A 20,928-nucleotide genomic window follows, 5' to 3' on the forward strand; every position below is an offset into this window, starting at 1 on the left:
TTACGCCTCAAAAAGGTCCTAGAGAACCGTCGGACAGGGGAAAGGACATCGAAACAAAAAAGGCAAACGCGGCCTCGTCTCTTCAGCATCTATCGGCGCTTTGCCTCCTACGTAGGGAATCGAGCCCTTAAATTTGTATGGGCTAAAGAAACACTCTTTTTATGGTAAATATCATTATCAATTGAGTAAACAAATAAATGGAGAGTGAAGTTCAGACTCGTAAACGTTCATTGCGATATTAGGTTCGATCTCAGAACGGTTTTATGGCACTTATTATTTGTTGTTTCGATTGTAGCTTTCTCTTGCTGCCAAATGTTTCGACGTTAAAGTGAAACGTAACGTTTTACAACTCAATTTGTTTGCTTTTATAATTCATTTATTTGCTTCATAAATTTTAACAACCATTCAATTTTGCTCTCGTTACACTGGAAGACGGTATACTGATGCTGGTGGTGGATCCTTCCGTCACAGAGCGGTTCCCATGTTAGTTGCGGCAAACGCAAACGGCCTTCGAGTTGCAGTAGCCGCCTCGGTAGCGGCGGGCCAGGCAGTGGGCGGCGCAGAGGCTGCTGCCGACTCCGAAGCCACTGGCCAGATCGCAGGTCGCCCGCTTGGCCCGATAGTTCTCGAGGGCTGCATGGTGGGTCTCTTCCGGCAGCTCGTCGACTGTGGAGAGAAAGTTTAGCGTGGCGCAAAATTATTTTACTGTTCTCCTCGATCGCAAGGAAGATCTTCCCACTTACGGAGTGTGTTGAGCGCGGGGTGCTCGGCAATGGCCGCACTGGCAGCAGCGGCAGCTTCGTCGGCGGGGGTCGCCTGAGCCACGTTGTTGGCGAGGGTGGCCGACAGGACGACCACAACGGCACAGATGATCGATGCGCACTTCATGATGATGCTGCTGGGTTGTTGTTGGAGTTGCAGTGGCTGTAAATGCTGGTCAAAGATCGGAGTTGCTTGGCTTGGTACCTCGCAGTCGACTGTAGAACACTTTCTGAATGATCCTACCGTGCAGTGGGATCGATTATATACCCTGGCAAAGTTTCGCGCGGCGACCCCCATTTGTTTACGGTACATGGGAATTCCCCCAGGAGCTGCGGCGGCATGTTCATCTTTCGCCGGGGAGACCGTACCCCGGGGGGATGCACCGTAAACATTGGAACAGTTGACCTGGCCGGTGAAGTACCCGCGCGTCTCCTTGACGGCTACGCTATCGGCCAACGGTTACCGCCATCGCGCGGACGATGTCTGCTCCCCATGTTCCCCATAGAACCTACAAGTTAACGGACAAGGATACGGTACATATTCCTTTGTGGACAATACCTATCTCAGGGCAAGGAACCACGCGCGGGTGGGTGCTTAATTTAGAACAAGACCCCTTTGTAAGCGTTATTTGCGACAAGCAAATTGAATTTGTTTCTCACTGATACTCGAAATGCACTTCGGAACTCAAACAACCCGAAGCGCGTCAGATGTTGCACCAGACATTAGGAAGCAAATGTTCTAATCATACTAAACTTGGAGATCTTTGCTGAGCTGAGTTTGAATATTTTAATATATTTAGCTATTTCAGATTACATTATCAATATGGAACACACAGGGTGTCAGGCGTAATTATTTGAGTGCAACCCGGCAGCCTGGGAACTATGATAAGAGACATCCCTGTGCTGGATTTCCCGTCCGTCGGAGATTATTTCGTTTTGCCATTTAGTAGAGCCTGCAATAATCAACTCCGGATTCGAATACTAAAACCGTGGGCAATAAGATTTATTTTTAGTCGCAGAGAAGGTTTGTTGAAATGATTTTTTAATTAACACAGAGAAGGGGCGTAATGATTCTCTCTCAATTCACGTGTCTACTCAAGATCGAAGTAAACAATGCATAAAAACGAGACACACAATGGACAAGCAAACGCGTTCGACAAATCAATTGCTATCAATTGTGGATGTTTGGCAGACAAAGGAGCGCAACTTGGTATCATTTTATCAAAGAAAATCAATTTAAACAAAGAAAGTATCAAAGGTGAGGGTCAATACACGATTAGCATTATTTTATCATATTACTAACCGTTCCCGGCGTGCATCACTAGGCAAGTACGGCAAGTACGCAACTTTGCATACATGTTTCGGGCTTCAAAACTTGCATGCAGCGTTGTGTGTTTTGAAATGCAGAACTTGTATGCAATGTTGCGTGCAACATTGTATGCAAGTCACTGATGCTACCTACCAATCGCTCCTGCCCCCCTAGTAAAATTTCAGATTTTTCAAGTTTCGGCGGGAAAGCTGACTACACTCTGTCTACACACAGTTACACTCTTTCTTTCAAGTTATGTTTGATCATTTCTTCGATCAACCCCTTTCTTAATCCATTTTTGCTTATTCCACCGTATTGTTTTGCATATAGCTCTGGTTTTTATCAATGTCCAACTTTTGGGCGATTCGTAGACAACAACACCGTAGCTTTGTTTCCAAAACCCCTTTGACTGCCTTTCCATATATCGTCCACAGCACGCGGTCCACATGCATTGATCGTGGTGGGCCGAGCAAAGCAACCTATGCTCTCGGTGGTGAGTGAATCAATCTAAATTATTTAATCCTTCGGTCGGTCCAGCAAAATGTGGCTGGCAAACCCTTTGCTGCAATCGCGCCACATCAGCCGATTATTAGTTGTGTGTGCACCACTCGGCCATTAAAGCCTTTTCTTATTCATGAAATATCGTATTCCTGCCCTGTGGTTACATATCGGGTGCGGTTTGGCATAAGACCTTTGGTCCTCCTAGCGAAACCAACCCAGGCAGGGACGCGAACCCCTACACTCCTGGATCGCGGGGTCCTTCGGGTGAATCCCTGTTTCGCCTCCAAAGCCCAAACCGCAAACTTACGGGGACTGCGCTGACATTAATCAAACTTCGACAACACTTTTGTTGCATAATGTTGTCGTCGGAGACAAGAGGACCTCCGGTAGCACGGGAAGTAGGTGGACTAGGTCAGTAACAAACGTCCGGTGATCGTTCGTGTCGCGTGTTCCGTGCGTATTACACATTCTCTCAGCATTAAACGTGTGCGGCACGGCAATTATCTCCCGACCGCGCGCGTCCATTTGTTTCCCGGGAGGTCCATCGTCGGATGGTGTGGTGGTGGAGCAAAAATAACCCGATGCAGAATAGCTTGCTGCCGCCGGGAGTCAAGTTGGGTCTGACGTGGCGCAACCCTGCTGGCGGTCGAGGCACAACAGAAAAAAGGACACGTCGTCGGCATATCGCGTCTGCCGGCGGAGGCGAGTCAATCAATACCACCACGGCGGGCTCCATAAATCCGGCTCCCGCGGATGGTAACGGATTGGTCGCGGCTTGTCTGGATTTATTCGGATCGCGCGCGTAGGCTGTACATGTTGTGCTCCGGTGCCGTCTATGGTGGCCGACAGTAGACCACCAAGGAGGGGGAAGAAAATAGAACCTGAACCGAGAGCATGTTTCCGCCGTCTCGATTCCGTGTATTTTCGGTGCAGCAAACTTTCTCGCCCAAATGAGTGGAGGTTGTGAATATCAATAAGCATTGCAACGGAAGGCGATGGTAGTTTTGTGTGGCCCCATCGATGCTGCCAGACGGATCGCTGGTGCAACCACCCAACGGAGAGCAGTTCGTCGGCTCCACCAAGGTTGGTTAGTGACCAGTTAGCAGTGCAATGTGCTCTGTGTATTAAGCGACCACAACATAATTTGTGCCATTAGAGAGTAACAGTTTGCCATAAAATCTCAGTTTTCATCTGGTAAAGTTCGCATCGTTGTCTGTTTTGAACCAAAAAGGGTTCGCGAGTCGGTGAATAGAGTGCCTTATCCGATGATGGCACCGCGCTAGGATGACGCACGACCGAAGTGCGTAACAAAGTTTAGCGTTTCGTGCGCCTCACAACATCCGCTTCGGTGGGGAATCCGGATTCGAAGCCATACGGAGCGATACTCGACTCGACGACAACTGTTCGAAATGTTTACCGTCAGTGAGTGAGTTTTGCGCTGTTCCAGTAAATGATCAGTCAATGATCACTTATGCACCACTTCCGCACCGATCGATGGCCAATCGGACACAGAAGTGTCGAAAAACCGGCGAAAATTTTTTTAAATTGAATTCGTCTGCTGCTGTGCTCTGGATCCAGATTTAACGTTCCGAAGGAAACTCTGTTAGACTGGACAAAACCAACGAACCCCCCTGGGGAGAAGGCAGGCCCATGCAGCAATGTAGCCGCGCGAACACTGGGACCACCAGAACTGGCCATCTGAGCAGCATTAGCATAAACATTGGACGGGATCGCGCCATCCGAGCGACGATCGTTTGCAGCGGCCCTCCGAGGGCAGTAATAAAAATCAGTAATAAAGACCGCACATTTGGGGTTAAGTGAGAAATTACATTGAGAGTTAAGTAGAAGTGAACAAATAAATACAAGTGAACAAAAGCTATGAAAAAGATGTAACAGTGTTAAGTTGTTACATTTCATCCCTATCAAGTAAGCCAAGAATGGATTGATAAGTGTTTGTTCACTTTTGGAGCCTGAAATTCAAAGGTAGTGTTGGGCTAATAGATATTATTTTTACGGTTCAATAATCGTTCCTTACTAAAGAAGGAATTGCAGAGCATATAAAAGTAGTGCGGTTATTTTTAATACTTACTGTGAACATAAATGCACAAGTCGTAAAGCCGTCCGTTACGGAAAAACGGATATTACTGTACGTCCTAGTCGCCGACACCAGCGCACCTGGTGGACTTACCAGAAACTGTGGCTAGAGCAACAGGACGCACGCACATCTAGTGGTCCCAGAGTAGATGTCAAAACGAATAGAGAAGAACGGCGACAGACAGTGGAGAAAGAAAGACTTACAATTTTTGGGCTCCTCTCACCAGTCCTTGTTGGACTGCATTTATATCATCTCCGGTATTCAAGTTGAAATGTTGCATCCGTATTGCTTCAGTTCGTTAGTTTTCTCCGCGTTACTTTTCCGTTTTACGATTCCCCGATACCATTTTCTTTCGCATCTGAATTACGTTTAATAAGCCACCACCTTCAGTGTCCGTTGAGCGACGAATCGGTTTTATCTATTCCGTTGGCTGCTGGTTTTTGTCTGTTTTACGACCCAAAGCGGGTGTTTGATCGTGGTCTCGCTTTTGACGATTTTCTGACTTTCGGGACGCGTCGGGTCGCATCTTTGTACTTTCTCTTTGCGTCGTGACGTCCGTTGTTAGAGGGACTTACTTCGTTTTCTCCCACTCTATTTCATAAGTTGTCGCGTGGATCTCGTTTACCGAACTATGACCATCTCTGGACTAAATCGTTGGTCTGGGTGTCATGTCGTGTACTGTGGTCTTTGCATGGGAAGCTCTTCCAAAATCCCCACGGTGGCTCCAGCAAGGCCTCTCTGACAAGCTTATCCCCAAACAGATAATACCGATAAGCTCATCATCTATCTTTCGATACACACAGCTCGATAAAGTATCTGTGATCCGATTTCCCCACAAAAAAAGACAGACCAGGTATCTTATCGCTCCGGTATCTATCACTTATCATCTTGTGACTACTATTTCTGGGTGGCTCTGTGACACCCCCCAGTCGCGACACTACAACCCGTTTCGATGCGTAACACCGCCAGTTAACCTCCACTGATGTTGCAGAGGACACTGCCTTGTCAGTGTCCTCACGGTAGGCTCATTTTACTAACGTGACCAGCGTGTGAGGTAGTCCTGTGACCACCATTCAGAGGGAACAGAGCACGATGAGTGGCGTGACCGATGGAAGACACCGCCATCCAAGTCGCTACGGTGTGGCAATTGTATCCGCCGCCGCAATCCCTGATTCATGTGTCATCTCTTGTCATTTGCAGAACTCACCGTACGCAGAATGCGTAAGAAGTTTGTGCAGCCCCTGGCCGCTCGGCAGCAACTGGAAAGATTTGGCCCTGGAGGCTTTATTAGTTATTCTGGTGCCATGGATCCGGCGGGTCAATCGCAGCTACAGGAGCACCCACTGCCGCCGCCGCCAGATGGCGAGGACGAGATCATCGAGATACTGGACGACGATCAGGAGATCGAGCTGATGATGGAACGCCACCGGAAGTACCATCCGCGGAAGTACGTCAACTTGCAACAGCCCCCGTCCAAGATTTACTACGATAAAATCGACAAACTGACCGACAAGTCAACCGGAAGCGGCGACGTCGAAAAGGAAGACCTGCTGGAGGATGAAGATGAGCAAAATCAGCTGGTGATTGACTTTATGGCGCGAGAAGAGGCCACCGATCTGACCAGCAGCAGGAGGCCGGCCTCGAGGGCGATGGAGAGAGAGAGAACCGACCTGATGCTGTATCGCCGGTGTGCGACACCAGCACCACCGACGGCAGCACCACACTATCGGCGTGCGCAGGACCCGTACGCCAACCACCTGTTGGTAGAACCGGGTCACCGGGACAAAGACTCGTCGACGAGGGTTGCCACCGTAGAGAGGTGGAGCGAGAGTTTAATGGTTCTGGGCGGCACCGGCGGTTCGGTGCCGTTATACCAGCCCGCGGGGTCCCGCGTTGACGGTCGCATCCGGATGCATCCTTACGATCGATTAGTAGCGTACGATCGGGCCGTTCCACCGTCTGCTGTAAGACATTACGAGAGTGGAAAGGATGAGCAACGATTCGTCGCTCCAGGGCCTGCGGCACCGCCACCAGCGGAAGCGTCCCTACGCTCGGTACCGAACAGCACCCTCGAACGGAATAACGCCGGACAAAGGTAGGTGGTGCGCAACTGGTCCCAGTTTCTTCCCAGACAGGTGATCTGATTCCGCTTTTCCCACAGAAGATCGGCATTTTCTCCGCCACTCTATCGAGGACCGAACGGCGGTGGTGCCGTAGCACTGCGCAGCCCCCTTTACTACCAACAGCCTTCGGTTCCGCTGTCACTCCATCAACTGTTCCTCCTGGAGGAGTGGTACCGCTCGAAAGGGCTTCCGCCACCGGGATTGCAGACGGTGACCAACGCGTCCCATCAGGCTCCGGTCCCGTCCGAAGTGCAGTCCATGGCGTACTATCACCAGTACCACCAACATCAGCCCGTTGCGCTGTCCCCGATTATGGGGACTGCGATGGGACCGCATGGGACCCTACAGCAGCATCCTTACCCTCCCTCCTACCCTCCGCCGCAATACGGTTTTGCCAAACCTCCGGACCATCACCACCATCATGCGCCATTGTACGGTGCGGCGGCGTCGACTGGGCAACAATCTCATCTCGGCTATCCGCAGTTCCGCCCGGCCAGTCTGCCAGACGCTGGGTAAGTAAAGGCGACCAGTGGATGGCACGAAGCATGGTATCTAATTCTCCGTGCTCTTTTAACAGACCTCCGGCGATCGTCACGCAAGCGACAGTGCCACCGTCGACGACGAGATCACCATCCTGTAACACCACCGTACCGCCCTCGTCCGCTCAGCCAGTCCGCTTTGCTCGGCCATCGGTGATCACTAATGGAGCGACGGTGCCGGTAATCATGCACACGCCGCCGGCCCCTCCCCTGCCCCCATCGTGTGCATCTAGGCCGGTTCCGATCCGACCTCCGGCGCCTCCACCGCTAGTTTCTTTCAATGCACCGGTGCAGCAGCGCCCAGTGATCGCGCAGGGGCAGGGGTCGCCAGCCGAACTCACCATTTCGACCACCATCTCGACCATCATCTCGGCCACCATCTCGGCCACCATCCCGACCACCGTTCCGACTACCGTCCCTACAACCACCCCGAACATCCCGGCACCACTGCCTGTGCCAGTCGCTGCGCCCCGGAAAGCCAAGAAACCGAAGGCGGCATCCCCGCAGTTTAAGACTCCCGTATCGATACCGCCACGACCGCGACCAGCGAAGAATCGCAAAAATGCTGCCAAATCGATGGAATCCATAGCTAAACCAGCAGCACATCCTGCTTCTCCATCGCAGCCTGCTGCTCCACCGCAGCCTGCTCCTCCACCGCACAGCAGCAGTAACACCACGACGACGGCCACAACGATCACTAACAGCACGGCCACTGACAGCAGCGCCGTCACCGCAGAAAGCGGAACCTCCGCCGGTGACGCCACCCGGAAGGTGCTGGTGGAGCACATGCGCAATGAAATGCGATCCTTCCTCCAGGGTCGCCGCTCGGACATCGTCACCACGATGCGGCACTACTTGCATCCGCGCTTCGAGTACGGTGCGATGCTAAAAGCGATGCAGGACCACAGTATCACCTACCAGGACTTCCTGTCGGTGGCGATGACAGTGCTGCGCAAGTGCGGCCGGGTTGGGTTCGCCCGGGAACCGCCGCCCAAGCTCGACTATCGGTGGCCGGCGGGGCCCGTGCAGGACTTTTCGCAGTACTTCGCGCAGAACGCGCAGTGCCGCAGCAAAGCGTATGTGGCCGATTACTTCAAGCTGCTGGTGCTGATCGTCGACCAGCTGGTGCAGCAGTTCGCCGATCCGCTCGAATACTTTCTCTCCACGTACGCACTCGGATTGCGGGCCCCAAACCATGCCACACCTGTGACGGGCTGAGGCAGAAGTGATCGAGTGTGTGCGCGAGGAGTAACGATCTAGTAGGCTCTCTTCGTTGGCTATGACATTTAATTGATAGTGACAGACACCAAACCAAACGAACCTAAGGCTGCGGAATCGGAAAAAGTTTGAAATCGCGTTTAGAAATACACCACCCCATCGCGCGGGGTGGTCTTAGGATTATGCTTGATGGAACTACTTAGTGCGCGCCGTGATTGGTCGGCTTTCATCGGCGCTGATTAGAAGGAGAAAATGCTCATTTAAATTACGTTATAACGGTTAAGTATGAACAACCTATTTGGTTTAAAAGTATCGCAGCAAGCATTCGTTTGTTGGCCCCCACTACGCGTGCCATACTCGACCAACGTAGTACTGCGAGGGAACACACGACCCGTAGCTTCTAAGAGATGAATTAAGATACCAACCATTGCATGCTGAAGGGGTAATTTATGAATTATGTGGAAAAGAATAAAAACTCTGTTTTCGTAGGTTTACTAGATTTGGCATCTGGCCGAGTGCCAAGAAAACGAAAAGTATTTGCGTCGATTCGCAAATACTTAAACGTTGTGAAAATCAGCTATTAAATGCCAAAATATAACACGTAGAAACCCGTTGCTTACACGCCATCGTTTTGTTCCTTTCGCTTCTTTCGATCGATTTGTCAGGCGCACTGAAACGATTAATGGTTTTAGTGTTTTCCATTTATTTCCTCTTCCGTGTTCCCCACCCGGTGGCCGGTGGCAACCACGTTTCTGAATCGAGTTGTTTTAGTGTGTTACGCGAGTTGTTCTTTGTCTATCCTAACGGCGCACTTACTGCGCACCCCCCTTTTCTCGGCTCGTTTGTACCGTGGATTCGCTCAACCGCACCGCAATCGGGTCTACTAATGAACTGTTCGTTAAAAGGTCTGTGGGCTGGGCTGATCCGTGTGATGCTTTCAAACACTTCTGACACTTGCTGCGACTCCAGGGGTGCTATGATGTCGCCGTCATTGGACACAACGCAAAGTACTTCAAGGGAATAAAATTCGCAAAGTATAACGAACGAAGAAAAAGAAATGCAAAAAAAGACGCTTGCTGATGCTCTTCATTAAATGCGAAAAAATAATCGTAAACTCAGCGGGCACAATCAACGGCCATTTTGTGACCTTCCAGAAACTAAAGGTAACTAAGGAAACGAGCTAGACGAAAACTGAAGGAAAGTTGCATGATCGAAGTAAACATTGAACAAACGAAACCAACTGAAAAGTGCCGGAAAATCCATCCAATGACCCGCGCCTCATCATTCCATTACACCAATGTCCTGGAAGTGTCCTTCATCCGTGGTGGCAAAGAGTGCGCCGTACCGGTTACGTGCTCTTTGTTACGTTAAAAACGGTTTTCTATAAAGACGTTTGAATTATACTCGGGTAGCTCTAGTTAGTTAGTTTAGTTGCACTCTACTACGCTGCGCTGCGGCATCTTTCTAATCACAGTGTGTGTTTGCTAATAATGCTAGTGGTTTGCTTGCGATGCCAAACTGTTGCCGGAGTTTCCTGAATATTCGAACTGGCGATCACGCTGCTCGTTGCCGTGGAGCTTTACTGGCCGAACCGCGCAACGAAACTCTTTACTCTAATAGCTCTGCGTTTCTGCTTGTGATCCGTTTAACTGTTTTGAACGCCAACCTTCGTGATTGCGGCACAATCACACAACCGGGAGAACTAGACTCGGGGGCTAGAAATGAACCATGCGCCCTGATAGCAACACTAATTTGATCTCCGGTCTCTTCCTAGAGCTAAGTAAATATATGTGTGTACTCATTAGTAGTATATCTGGATCTCTTATGTCGTAACGAAACAAAAAAAAACATGTCGGCACCCCCTCACGGAGGGAAGAACAAAGGCCACGGCTATCCCCCTCTTGTGGTGCTCCACGATCGACGACTGTCGCGTGGACGAACCTTTTACAATATACTCTGATACCCAACCCTTACAAACTGTCCGCGTTTTACATCGACATCTTTCGCTTCAGTTTGACCACGGCCGATTCGGCGCGTGCGGTAACAACGGGAAGCTCTGCACCGGCCCCGGTTGCCGAGGCGACCGAGATGGGCGTAAGAAGGTTGGTGCCGGCACCGGCACTGCACCCCTCGCTAAGGTACGTTGGAAGCGCGTACATCGACACGTTGGCCAGTGGCAGCGGATCGAGCTTTTTGAACATCTTGATCGTCTCCCGCTCGTTGGCCGGCGATGCGGGCGACGCGAGCGATGATCCGGAGTGCAGGTAATGGTGCGGCTGGTAATGTTGGTGCGGCTGGTGGTGATGCTGATGGTGTTTCGGGGTCGTTGGCAAGCTGCTAAACCCGGTGGCCGCCCCGGTACCGTGGTCGCCAGAGGCTGGTGACGTACCGTTGTCACGTGCCTTTCCGAAGGTGCCACTGCTCCGTGAACACTCGCGGAGCATCATCAGATGGTCCAGCTTGTCGACCGTCGCATTCAGCTCGTGCTCCCACACGTCCTGCTCCTGCTGCTGACCATCGCCACCCTCCACGGGACGCACGGCCAAGGTGCGCACCTTCTGCCGCAGTAGCTCCAGATTGTGATCGACGTCAGTGGCGCCGCCGCCGGACCCGCCGGCCATCATCTCACCGTCTTCGTTCAGCATCGGGTAATCGTAATCGTCCTCCGTTGGATCCTTCTCACTCACGGCCGAACTGGTCGCGACGGACGCACTGCCGACCGAGTGGATCTCGCATTTGTCCAGCTCGCTCGAAATGTCCGGCATCGCGGCGCTACTGCTGCTGTAGGGATGATGGAAATGGCCGGTACTGTTGCTGCCGCTGACGCAACCGTTTGCCGTCGGTACAATGTTGGCCAGCTCCGCTCCGACACCCGGTTCACGGGGACCGGATGGGGCCGCTTGGCTCAGATCACCGCGCTGCTGGTGGATCTCTTCGCTGATCTTCTCCAGGTTACGCAGCGCCGTATTGTACGCCGACTTGGCCGCCTGTATCTGGTGCTCGAGCTGCTGGATGCGGCCCTTCTGCGCCTCGAGCTGCTCCTGGCAGAGCTGCTTCTCGTCGAAATAGGGCCGAGATTTTAGAATACTTCGGTGATACCGTTCCTCCAGCTGTTGTACCTACGGAGAGAAAAAGGGAAGGAATTAACATCGGGACTACTCCAACAGTTCTCTTCCGTTCCAGAAAAAACGGCTTTCATTACGCAATCACCGTCGACAGGTTTTTAAACGAGAAGCACGCGGAACCGACCGATCGGCGGCTGCAAACCTCACCACACCGGAGACGCGGTGCCGCCACCATTGTCGACCGTAATATGCTTGGGAAAACGGAATTGCGGTCCATTTCAATCATTTTCACTCCCCATGCCAATTAGTTCCACGGGCGGAAGTTACGGTGACGTTGCTGTCGGAGTGTTTGGTGCGTTAAATTGAGCTCCCGTTGGGGCGCCATTGGGAAATTGGCCTGGAAGTACCGGTGCAAGCGGCAGGCTTAATAATGGTTATTTTCTGTCCTCGCCCCGCAGATTAAGCCGCGGATGTGCGCGACACACTTTGGAGACATGCATCAAAGCCACCGGCCGCCGGAAAAACCGAACCGTAAGCCGGCCCAATCGAAGAAGGAAAGCGACAGAAGCGACACACCTTTTGTGTGGTCGTCTCCGTCGACATAATTAATATTTTAGCTTTGCATTTTTCTCGCCACCCCGCGCGCCGGGCTTGCGCAACACGTTACGCGTTCCGGGGAAGGTCTTCTCGGTGTGGAATAGTGCCGTTCAAAGAAAATGGAAACCGTAACACAATGCCAAAGGAACATGCAGTGACGCGGTGGTCGTCGTCGATCGCTTGGAAAATTGGGACCGACCTTCATCCAGTTTGTCGAACGCAAATTATTGAATTTTACGTAATTCAGCAGAGTCATTAAATGTTCCATAAGAGCATCCTTCCATCCAAATATCCAATTGATGATAAAACTTATCGATAATTTCAATTGTTCACCAAAAAGGTCGTTAAAATATGCTAATCACTTTCAGGCCACCTGGACCGCAGAGAGTAACGGTAACGCAATTGGTCGGATGCAGCGACACGGAACAACATCTGGATTTTCCTAAACCCCACTGCCCATTGCTATTGTGCTGGCCACGCGCAATACTCCGCCCCGGTGCGGTGCGCATAAGTTAGCATATAAGTTAGAATTGAATTGCATTTGAATGTATAATTGCGTCGTCTAGTCTGGCATCAGCCGGCGGCACCAGGCCGTTTGGACGCGTTGCTCTCGTAGTTCCACAATGAAGCTCCTAACGAAAGCCGCCCCCATTCGTAGCGAACCGTGACACACAACGCCGCCCCTCCCTGCCCCCGGGGGTGCCCGTAGAATTTAAGAAACGAATATGCCACCAACAAGCTTTGTCCATTTCGAACGCGAAGGAAAAGTGCTACGCATTTTGAAGCGACTTCTGGGCCGCCTTGGTCGACCAGCATAAAAGCGGAGCATGTGGTAAAGGCAATTTAGTGCCGATAAATGGGAAAAGAAGAAACGTTATCGTCCGCCCTGTCTCACGGTGGTGCTCCGAAAACCTGCTTTTTTTGGGAAATTAGCTCCATCATCCGGTGGAACACGGCACAGGTGATCGAAGCAGCCGCTGATCAATTCATCACCTCAGCGATGCGCGCGCCGATTCTGTTTAGCGGGGCTGGCTTTTCAACAGTGAGGCAGATATTTAATTTATTAGAGAAAACACAACAACTTATGCTTCGAACGCTGTTTTTCACGCTGTGATGTTGCCACCAATTTACGGGGAACCACAATCCGGCATTAATATACGAGGTGCCCACGAGTTTTGAAGAATCGCCGTTGCTATGGGCTGAACACGAAAGTTGCAAGTAATCAGAGACGTGTTTCGTTGCTAGAGACAGAGAGAGAGAGAGAGCTGAGCATGGGTATCTTAGATTGCATTATTTTGTCAAACATCCCACCATAGCACAGAAAGGTCCACCATCCGAAAGCCATTAGTGGCCTCACTTGCCAACATGTGCGCCCGCGCGAGCGAGAGAAATTAAAAACTAGTTTTCGCGAAACGCCAAACCTTGGCACTTGGCCCGTTGGATGGGAACGAACCGATCAAAAGTAATACGGTGAAGCCGGCTCCCCGAGTAAGGCGGTGCTCTCTGTCCCGGAAGAGATACGAAATATCGGAAAGCTCGAATGCATTTCGCCGATGGCAGTCGGGGTCCGCCGTGGCGGCGTGGTTGCCTAGAGCCGTTAAACGAAAATCACTTTCACCCGCTGTCGGTCGGGCGCAACATATCGGAACGACGCCGGCTTATTGTTGCTGGGGTAGGTGGTGGCCAGGTGGCGTTGATAAGCAAACTGCCTAAGGAAAGGTTACCGACGCAGTTACCTGTGTGTGGTGGGGCAGAGTTACAATGAAAGCACTCGGGCAACGCACATTTATGTCTGAAGCCATGTGAAAGACTTCACCCATCGCGCGACGGCCAATCGCCCTTCTTCGGCACTTCGGATACATCATACCACCCCGTCGCCGCATGCTTTGCTGAGTATGCTTTCAATCGCGAGGACGGCCTTAGGGGGACTCTCTCTCCTTGTCTCTCCCTTGGGTGCGTTTGAAAGTGCTGGCCACTTGCTACATTCTCCGGCGCTGGAAGCACCCAGAGTGCCATATTTTACGTGCCTCACGTGTAACGACACCGCACGCCGGGTGTCTCGTTTCCCGTCCAACAAGAGAGGTCCAACCGAACAATGTGACTAACGAGGTCGCCTGTGACAACATGCGACCGCTAGTCGTCGGCACCATCAGTGTGACGCAAGTTATCTTTGTTTCTTTAATATTCTAAACTGAACAATTCTGAACAACGAATTTACAGGGTTCTTCGGTCCTTTACTTACTTTCTTTTCCGCTTCTTCAAACACCTTCGCCTTTCGGTGGTGTTCGGCGCCACTTTCAGCCTTTTGTTTCTCTGCATCCATAACCTAAAAGCATAGAGCGACAGAAAAGAGTTAATGGGACACCAGATGCACAGAGGAATATAACCCGCCTGCGTTCTGCGTAGCAAAAATTGGCAAACGCAGGAATGCGGAATCCAGACCCGATGGGACCGTAAAAACGATCATCGTAAAACTCATACGGTATGTGTGTAACATTATTTTGTAAAAACATACTTAAGACCCAGCTCACGTAGCCGAAAGAAGCACGCATCGACTGCGCAGCCCCCCATCGATTGCTACGTTATGTTGTCTTTGGCAACACACGTTTCAACTAACACTCGCCTAAGCCGAATCGACTAAGCAGGCCGTTTGCTTGAATCGTAACGAGAAAATTACCGGCATCTAAGCGACGACCAATTAACATACGCGCCGCCTAACCGAGGTCGCCCGAGTTGGCCCATTGGAACAATATTGATTTTTTCAAGTGAGGTGCCGGAATTTCTTGAGCGTTGTACTCTTTAACAGAAATGGAAACATAATATGTTGCCATTAGAGTGAACACCTTTAAGACAACTTAAATCTTCACGAAACCGACACCGTACCTTGATCGTGGCGTGGTTCAGCATTTCTTGCCAGGCATTATCGAACTGCCATTCGTGCGAATTGCTCATGAACCGCTGCTCGGCAAGGGCCACCGTTTCCTTGGCGGCCGCATGTATTTCGTTCGCCCGCTGGTACTTGAGCGTGGCCGCCTGACACTCCAGCTGCGCCACCTTTGCCTTCTCGAGGGATTCATAGTACGGCCGGGCCTTCTCGATGCAGCTTCCGAGCTTTTTCGATGACAGTTTCAGCCGACGGGTCGACTCGTTCATCAGTATTCGAAACGTGGAGTTGGCTTCCTGCAAGTAGAAGAGAGTTGGGTAAAATTGTAGATTAATTTGAAACTCATCAATACTGCTAAGGGTGTTTAGTGAACGGGTCAAGGGTTGCTATGACAATCACAAAGACATAGCGGTGCTGTATACAAAAGTAGGCTAACCACTTGGCTTAGCTTTTTGACGTTACAAAACCATCGGAAATCCTCAGGATCTCAAACAATAGATAAATTTAATTCCTTTTTTCTTCTTCCAGTTGTTCTGCCCCCTCATTCTGGCGGTAATTATGTTTCTGCTAAGACCGGCGCGACACACGGCTTCGTTCGACAGCACAATAAGCCGTACGACGCACCAACATCTACACTTCCTGTTGCGAAGCGGTCCGTTTCTTCGGTGCACTTTCTGCCGGTGCAGATAACGTGAAAAAATGGACAAAGAGGAAAACAACAACGCAAAACCCCGGTGTAGCGACACGGCTTACTGAACAGCGGCCACCACCCCGTTAGCATCATGGTCCACCAGCCCAGCCCAATTAAATGACTTTTCCTTCCCCACACGACCCAGCCGAAGAACATGCAGCCGAAAGGGGTGGCCATACGCGCCATGCCGTGCAGAATGAATGCTGGCTGGGTGGCTGCGACATGGGAGGATGCAAAAAGGTTTTGCAGTAGCCGTGACCAGAGCGCGGAAAAAAGGTGCCACAAACAGGAAACTTGGCTTTCTGCTGTTCGCTCTCGGCCCTCGGCGGCGTTTGAAAATGTTTTTTTTTGCCACGGTAAAAAATATGGCGTCCCGGCAGATGGCGGCGGATGTGGACCGGATTGTTCCCGCCGCGGGTGCCACAAAGTACCCCCACAGGTGTGCGCTGTCGTGTGTTAATTTAGATGGAAAAAGGCGCGTAGAGAGGAAGGTTAACTCAATTTTCTCCGACCCGTTCAAGGGGCTTTTTTCTCCGTCGTGTGGCCAGCACTCAGCACTCCCTCACGGAAAGGGATGTAAAGTGTTAACCAAAGCACTGAGCAGTGCAAGGTTACTTCAGGGAAAATAAGTACAAAGCCTCGGTTCTCTATTTTTGCTTCATTTAATGAACAGCCGGACATTAATAATGCGATGCGCAGAAGCTTGCGTAACCGTTTGACTCATCCACGATACGGCAAAGTGCACGGTGGCGCTTTTGGCCGACTTCTAGAACTTGGCTCCACCCGATCGACAGTCACTTGCCCGTCTCTGACTCACGACACACACTTCCGGAACAAGAAATATTGTACAAAACCAACTGTCTATCGATTTTGGCGAACCATTATCAGCTGTCGGTTGGTATCAGTCGTCGGAATGGAAGAATTCGATACGCCGAAGCTGTTTATGCTTGGGTTTCTTCTACAAATCAAAGCCAGAAACATTTAGAAAAAAAGAAACAATAATCCAAAGTATGTTTTATTTGGCGTCACTACTAATTGACCGCCCGGGACTTGAGGCGACTGCACGTGCAGCAGCGCGGGTTGGGTCGGAACGTGAGCGTACGTCAAACAACTTCTCCTCTCAATGTGTTCGGAACAACGCACATCTCGCGGAACATGATCACAGCGCACAATGGCCAACCCCACAGATGGCGTGTGTTTGTGTGCAGGTGCATGGCCGCTGATGAGACTGTGGTTGGCATCCGATTAGCACCGTTTACAGGCGCGTTGTCTCCACCACAACGCGCGGATGTAGCGGACTGAGAAAGAGGCCACCGTCCCGCGTGTCCCCCCCCGGGTGGAGGTAGCTGCATAATCTAATGATATGTATCGCAATGGGAAACCCGCGGCGCGTAAATGCCCCCTCTGTACGAGATAAACACACCCTATCTACATACGACGCGGCCGCACATGGCGCAGAGTGTGATATTACATCCCGTAACCTTAATGGGAAGGCTAGCGGACAGATTGACACAAATACAGCAATTGTTTGACCGTTTTACGGGCTCCTCCATTCAGCAGCACGTTAACCGGATCGTTTAAACTTCGAAAGGAAGTTTGAGGTTTCGTGAGGGCCGTTTAAATTTCAGCAACCTACTAAGAATCCGGTTTCGCATCCTCGTGGGAACTGTCCTTCTTTTGTGTCACACAACCATGGCTCCAATTACTGCATCCTGTCCCGATGCAATGCGCCGATTTCCGTTCCCGTGCTCCGAGATAATATTACCTTAAAGTACAGACTATTAGAGGGTCGGTTAAAATGTTGCCTCAACCTTTACGAAATAGCCCATTCGGATCGGTCAACGTGTCAACCCATCAACAACACGAGGCCGTAGGCCGCAGACCGTCATTCTCTCTACATATCGATTTGCGAAGTTGTAACCGAGACACGGAATATACTGCTCCAGGCAGAGCGTGTCCCACCGGGGGGGGGGAAAATTACAATCTTCTCCGTCGATCAGCGGAGTGCCACTAATGTTCTCCTTCGACCAACGAAGAAAGACCCGGCTTGGCAGAAGACGAAAATTCGAGGCCATAATGAGTTCGGCAAAGGGCAAATTATGACGCGACTCGAAACGAACGGGGAAAAAGCTCATACCGTTGGTCCTTCTGACTCATGAGGGACTACCATTTCGGAATGTTTGCCAAAGTGAGTGCCGAACGAACTTACCTCTAATTCTATTTCCAGCTTGTTAATATCATCTGTCGACGTGTTGAGATTCTCCAGTTCAATCTGTGAAGGGTAAAGCAAAAAGTTAGAAGGGATTATGAAATTAGGAAGTTTCAAAAACTTTAGCCAACGATTGAAAAGCAGCATCTCTCGGCCAGAAATCTGTGCCGATTTCGATCGATTCCATAAGTACGACGGAAAATTAAAATCGCATAGAAGAATACTTCGTTAGCCCAGTTATGGGGCTGGCAGTGCGCCAATATCCGAGCGTAGCGTGAATGAAAAACCCATCACTAGTCAATTGATTCGTCATAAAGTGCTCGATAACTTTTGTTCCAAATTGCATTTTGTACGAATTTGGAACACGGAAAGCCCCGGGGACCGGTTTCGAACTATCGATCGTGCGTTCCGAACAATTGATCCTTCTGGCGGGGCTCGCGGAACCCGCAGCCTTATCATTAGCACCATCATCGCTTGGGTCACCTATTTTCGAAGCCTATTTCTACTAACCAGTGCACTTTCGTTGGGAAACATCACCGTACTCGGTTCATCACAATCGGACTTTGGTGGGTTCATCGTTAAACTCGGTGCAGTCTGTCTGCCACAACGTTACGCACCAAACTGAAGGACAGTCCATTCGGTTTGTGGAGCACGTTTCCTCTCTCGACTTGACACTTAACTAACTAAACTAAAGCTACACGAGAAAGCACTCGACTGCCGTGTGATTGCGCGGTCATCTTGTACAAACCAATCGCTTTGAAGCACCGGGGTGTGTCCCCATCTTCTGGGTCCGATGGCGCGACACATGTATTCGAGGCTGTCGTTGTGTTGTGTTCCGTCCGTTTCCGTCCGAAATGATACGGTTCACAAAGATAGGGGTGACTAATGCCTCCTACCTAAACAGATGGTGGCCGCAGAATGATAGCAGCGTGCGACCCACCTGCGAACACGCAAGATAACAAAACCGGCCTGGCCAATGTTCAAATCGTCATCCAAAAATGGTACAAAAAACAAATAACGCAACCGTATCTCGCTGACACGCGCTGTGCACGGTAAAAAGCACGACAAAAGACCTCAAAAAAATTCCGCTCTTAGTGATAGGACGCCGGAGGAGTAGAGTTCCTTCAGAGATATAGCGACAGAAACAAATTCCCAGGAAGCCAGAAGAGCTTTACAAAGCTTTGAGATAATATTTATCAAACTACGGTGGGGAATTTTCCACGGCGGAGTGCATCCGTAATGCCAAGAGGCGCGGACAACGCATTTTGTACCCCGTAGGCTGTTCCAATCATGATCATCAACGTGATCGTGCGCGGTCTCTGAACCGATCGAGGGCTGATAGGCGGAATGGCGATTGGGACGGCGGTCACACGTGGGAAAGGCGAACACCGAGAAGCAGGTTGCCCTTTTTGTGTGGTCGAATGTCGACGAAGATGTTGCGATCGTACGATGGATTGGAGAAAAAACCGGTTTGCGCTTGGGGTTACCCCCCGAAAAGAACTGATGAAGTCGAAACCTTCGTTCATTCATCTTCCACGACCGAACGGAGAGCATGGGGGTTGGGCTGTAAACATGGGCCGCCAGTGCGCCGCAGGGCATTTGGCCTTTTCCTTTGGTGATGTTTCTTCTGGTCAGATGATTGACCGAACGGACGGGACGGGTTTTTACCTTCCACTTCTTCTGTGCCCTTTGATTCTGCTGCTGAGAACGCATGGGAACGCAAAGCGGCCATTAAAGGGTGGAAGACCCGAGAGCAAGAAGTCAAATCAAACTTGTTTTTCTTTTTCAAGAAAAGCTCCACGCGAGACACCCCCCGGCTTGCCTGCGACATTCGGCCAGAGGCCATTGGCTTGTAACGGAATAGACTCCGGCGATGCGGAGAAGGAGAATCTAAGGCAAGTCCTCTATGTCCATTAGACGGCACCCTCCTGGTGCCTTTCTCTTTAGAAAGGTTGTGCAGCCGAGGCGTGTATTCATGTCCATATTCAACGGACATGCCAATAAAAGGTCTTTCTCCGGCACACGTAACAAGCGGGGCGGTCGAAACGTTAACCTTAAAAGTGGATATCGGAACGTCGCGTCGTCAAGGGAACCGCCGATAACGGGCATAGGAAATGTCCAATCGTTTGGTCATCAAACTTGCGTCAATGAAACGCGTGTCCGCTCGTGATCCCGGACCATTGTGCAGGAAGCAAGCCCCACATATCTTATCGCTTGACGCAGGAAGGTGTACTTCAAACAGGAATTGTTGTTTTTTCTTCAACAACCAGCTCGTCGGCAGTTTTATAACATCCACCACTCCACATCAGCTGATAGACTTGCCCCTAGCGCGGCTCGCTCGGTATTTCCAGCACACTGTCACTGAGTGCATTTCTTGAATTCCCACCGTGACATAATTCGAGGCCAAGTGATTTTCACTCCACAGAACACTTGGATGGCTTGGATGGCTTGGATGGCTGTAAAGAAGATTGTGAGACTGTGGTGGTCAAGTGAAAGCCTCTACCTGAATCCTTGGATCTAGCTCGGTGTTGTCCTCCGGCTCTTCCATTTCCTTCTTTGCCGTGGCCATGACGCTCGCCCCCAACAGCCAATTGCCACAATCGGAACGGATTTATTGTCACTACTATTTCAATTAATTTCGTGTCGTGCCTACTCTTTCGCGGCACCACACACCGCCGTTCGGTGTGCCTTAGTTGATGGTGATGATGACAAGCGAGCATCAAAGCATGCTTTGCTTTCACTCGTCTGGTGTGAAACGCGAACAACAAATCACACACACGCTCATGAGCGCAAATACTCAATAGAAGATCGGGGGTTGGCACCGTGAGGCAGATTATTTGGACATCTCGTCGTGGGAGACGCTTTAAAAATAGCACCAAAACGTAACACAACAAACACTAACACACCAACCAACACAACGCAGCGATGTGCGAGAT

At 50.7% G+C, this 20,928-nt stretch overlaps 2 protein-coding genes across 2 annotated transcripts; both read right to left on the bottom strand.

Annotated features, from left to right (window-relative positions):
• Nucleotides 1–360: 360 nt before the first annotated feature.
• Nucleotides 361–984, bottom strand: LOC128278135 (defensin). Its single transcript, XM_053016803.1, has 2 exons — nucleotides 744–984; nucleotides 361–666 (listed from the first exon to the last, which is right to left on the bottom strand). Exons 1-2 carry the CDS (start codon nucleotides 886–888, stop codon nucleotides 485–487), a joined length of 327 nt encoding a protein of 108 aa, XP_052872763.1. The 5' UTR covers nucleotides 889–984; the 3' UTR covers nucleotides 361–484.
• Nucleotides 985–9,369: 8,385 nt separating this feature from the next.
• Nucleotides 9,370–20,699, bottom strand: LOC128277654 (SH3 domain-binding protein 5 homolog). Its single transcript, XM_053016146.1, has 5 exons — nucleotides 20,496–20,699; nucleotides 17,993–18,055; nucleotides 15,092–15,388; nucleotides 14,451–14,534; nucleotides 9,370–11,665 (listed from the first exon to the last, which is right to left on the bottom strand). Exons 1-5 carry the CDS (start codon nucleotides 20,559–20,561, stop codon nucleotides 10,535–10,537), a joined length of 1,641 nt encoding a protein of 546 aa, XP_052872106.1. The 5' UTR covers nucleotides 20,562–20,699; the 3' UTR covers nucleotides 9,370–10,534.
• Nucleotides 20,700–20,928: the final 229 nt, after the last annotated feature.

This window comes from Anopheles cruzii, chromosome 2 (genome assembly GCF_943734635.1).
Source record: "Anopheles cruzii chromosome 2, idAnoCruzAS_RS32_06, whole genome shotgun sequence".
Classification (NCBI taxonomy): domain Eukaryota; kingdom Metazoa; phylum Arthropoda; class Insecta; order Diptera; family Culicidae; genus Anopheles; species Anopheles cruzii.

Bases quoted from the DNA above. Each gene is read 5' to 3' on its own strand.
- LOC128278135 (XM_053016803.1), bottom strand. From the start codon at position 888: ATGAAGTGCGCATCGATCATCTGTGCCGTTGTGGTCGTCCTGTCGGCC. The intron at 667-743 runs GTAAGTGGGAAG...TTCTCTCCACAG, and splicing joins CCCCGCGCTCAACACACTCC to TCGACGAGCTGCCGGAAGAG.
- LOC128277654 (XM_053016146.1), bottom strand. From the start codon at position 20,561: ATGGCCACGGCAAAGAAGGAAATGGAAGAGCCGGAGGACAACACCGAG. The intron at 15,389-17,992 runs GTAAGTTCGTTC...TTCTACTTGCAG, and splicing joins AGCTGGAAATAGAATTAGAG to GAAGCCAACTCCACGTTTCG. The intron at 14,535-15,091 runs GTACGGTGTCGG...CTATGCTTTTAG, and splicing joins TGAACCACGCCACGATCAAG to GTTATGGATGCAGAGAAACA.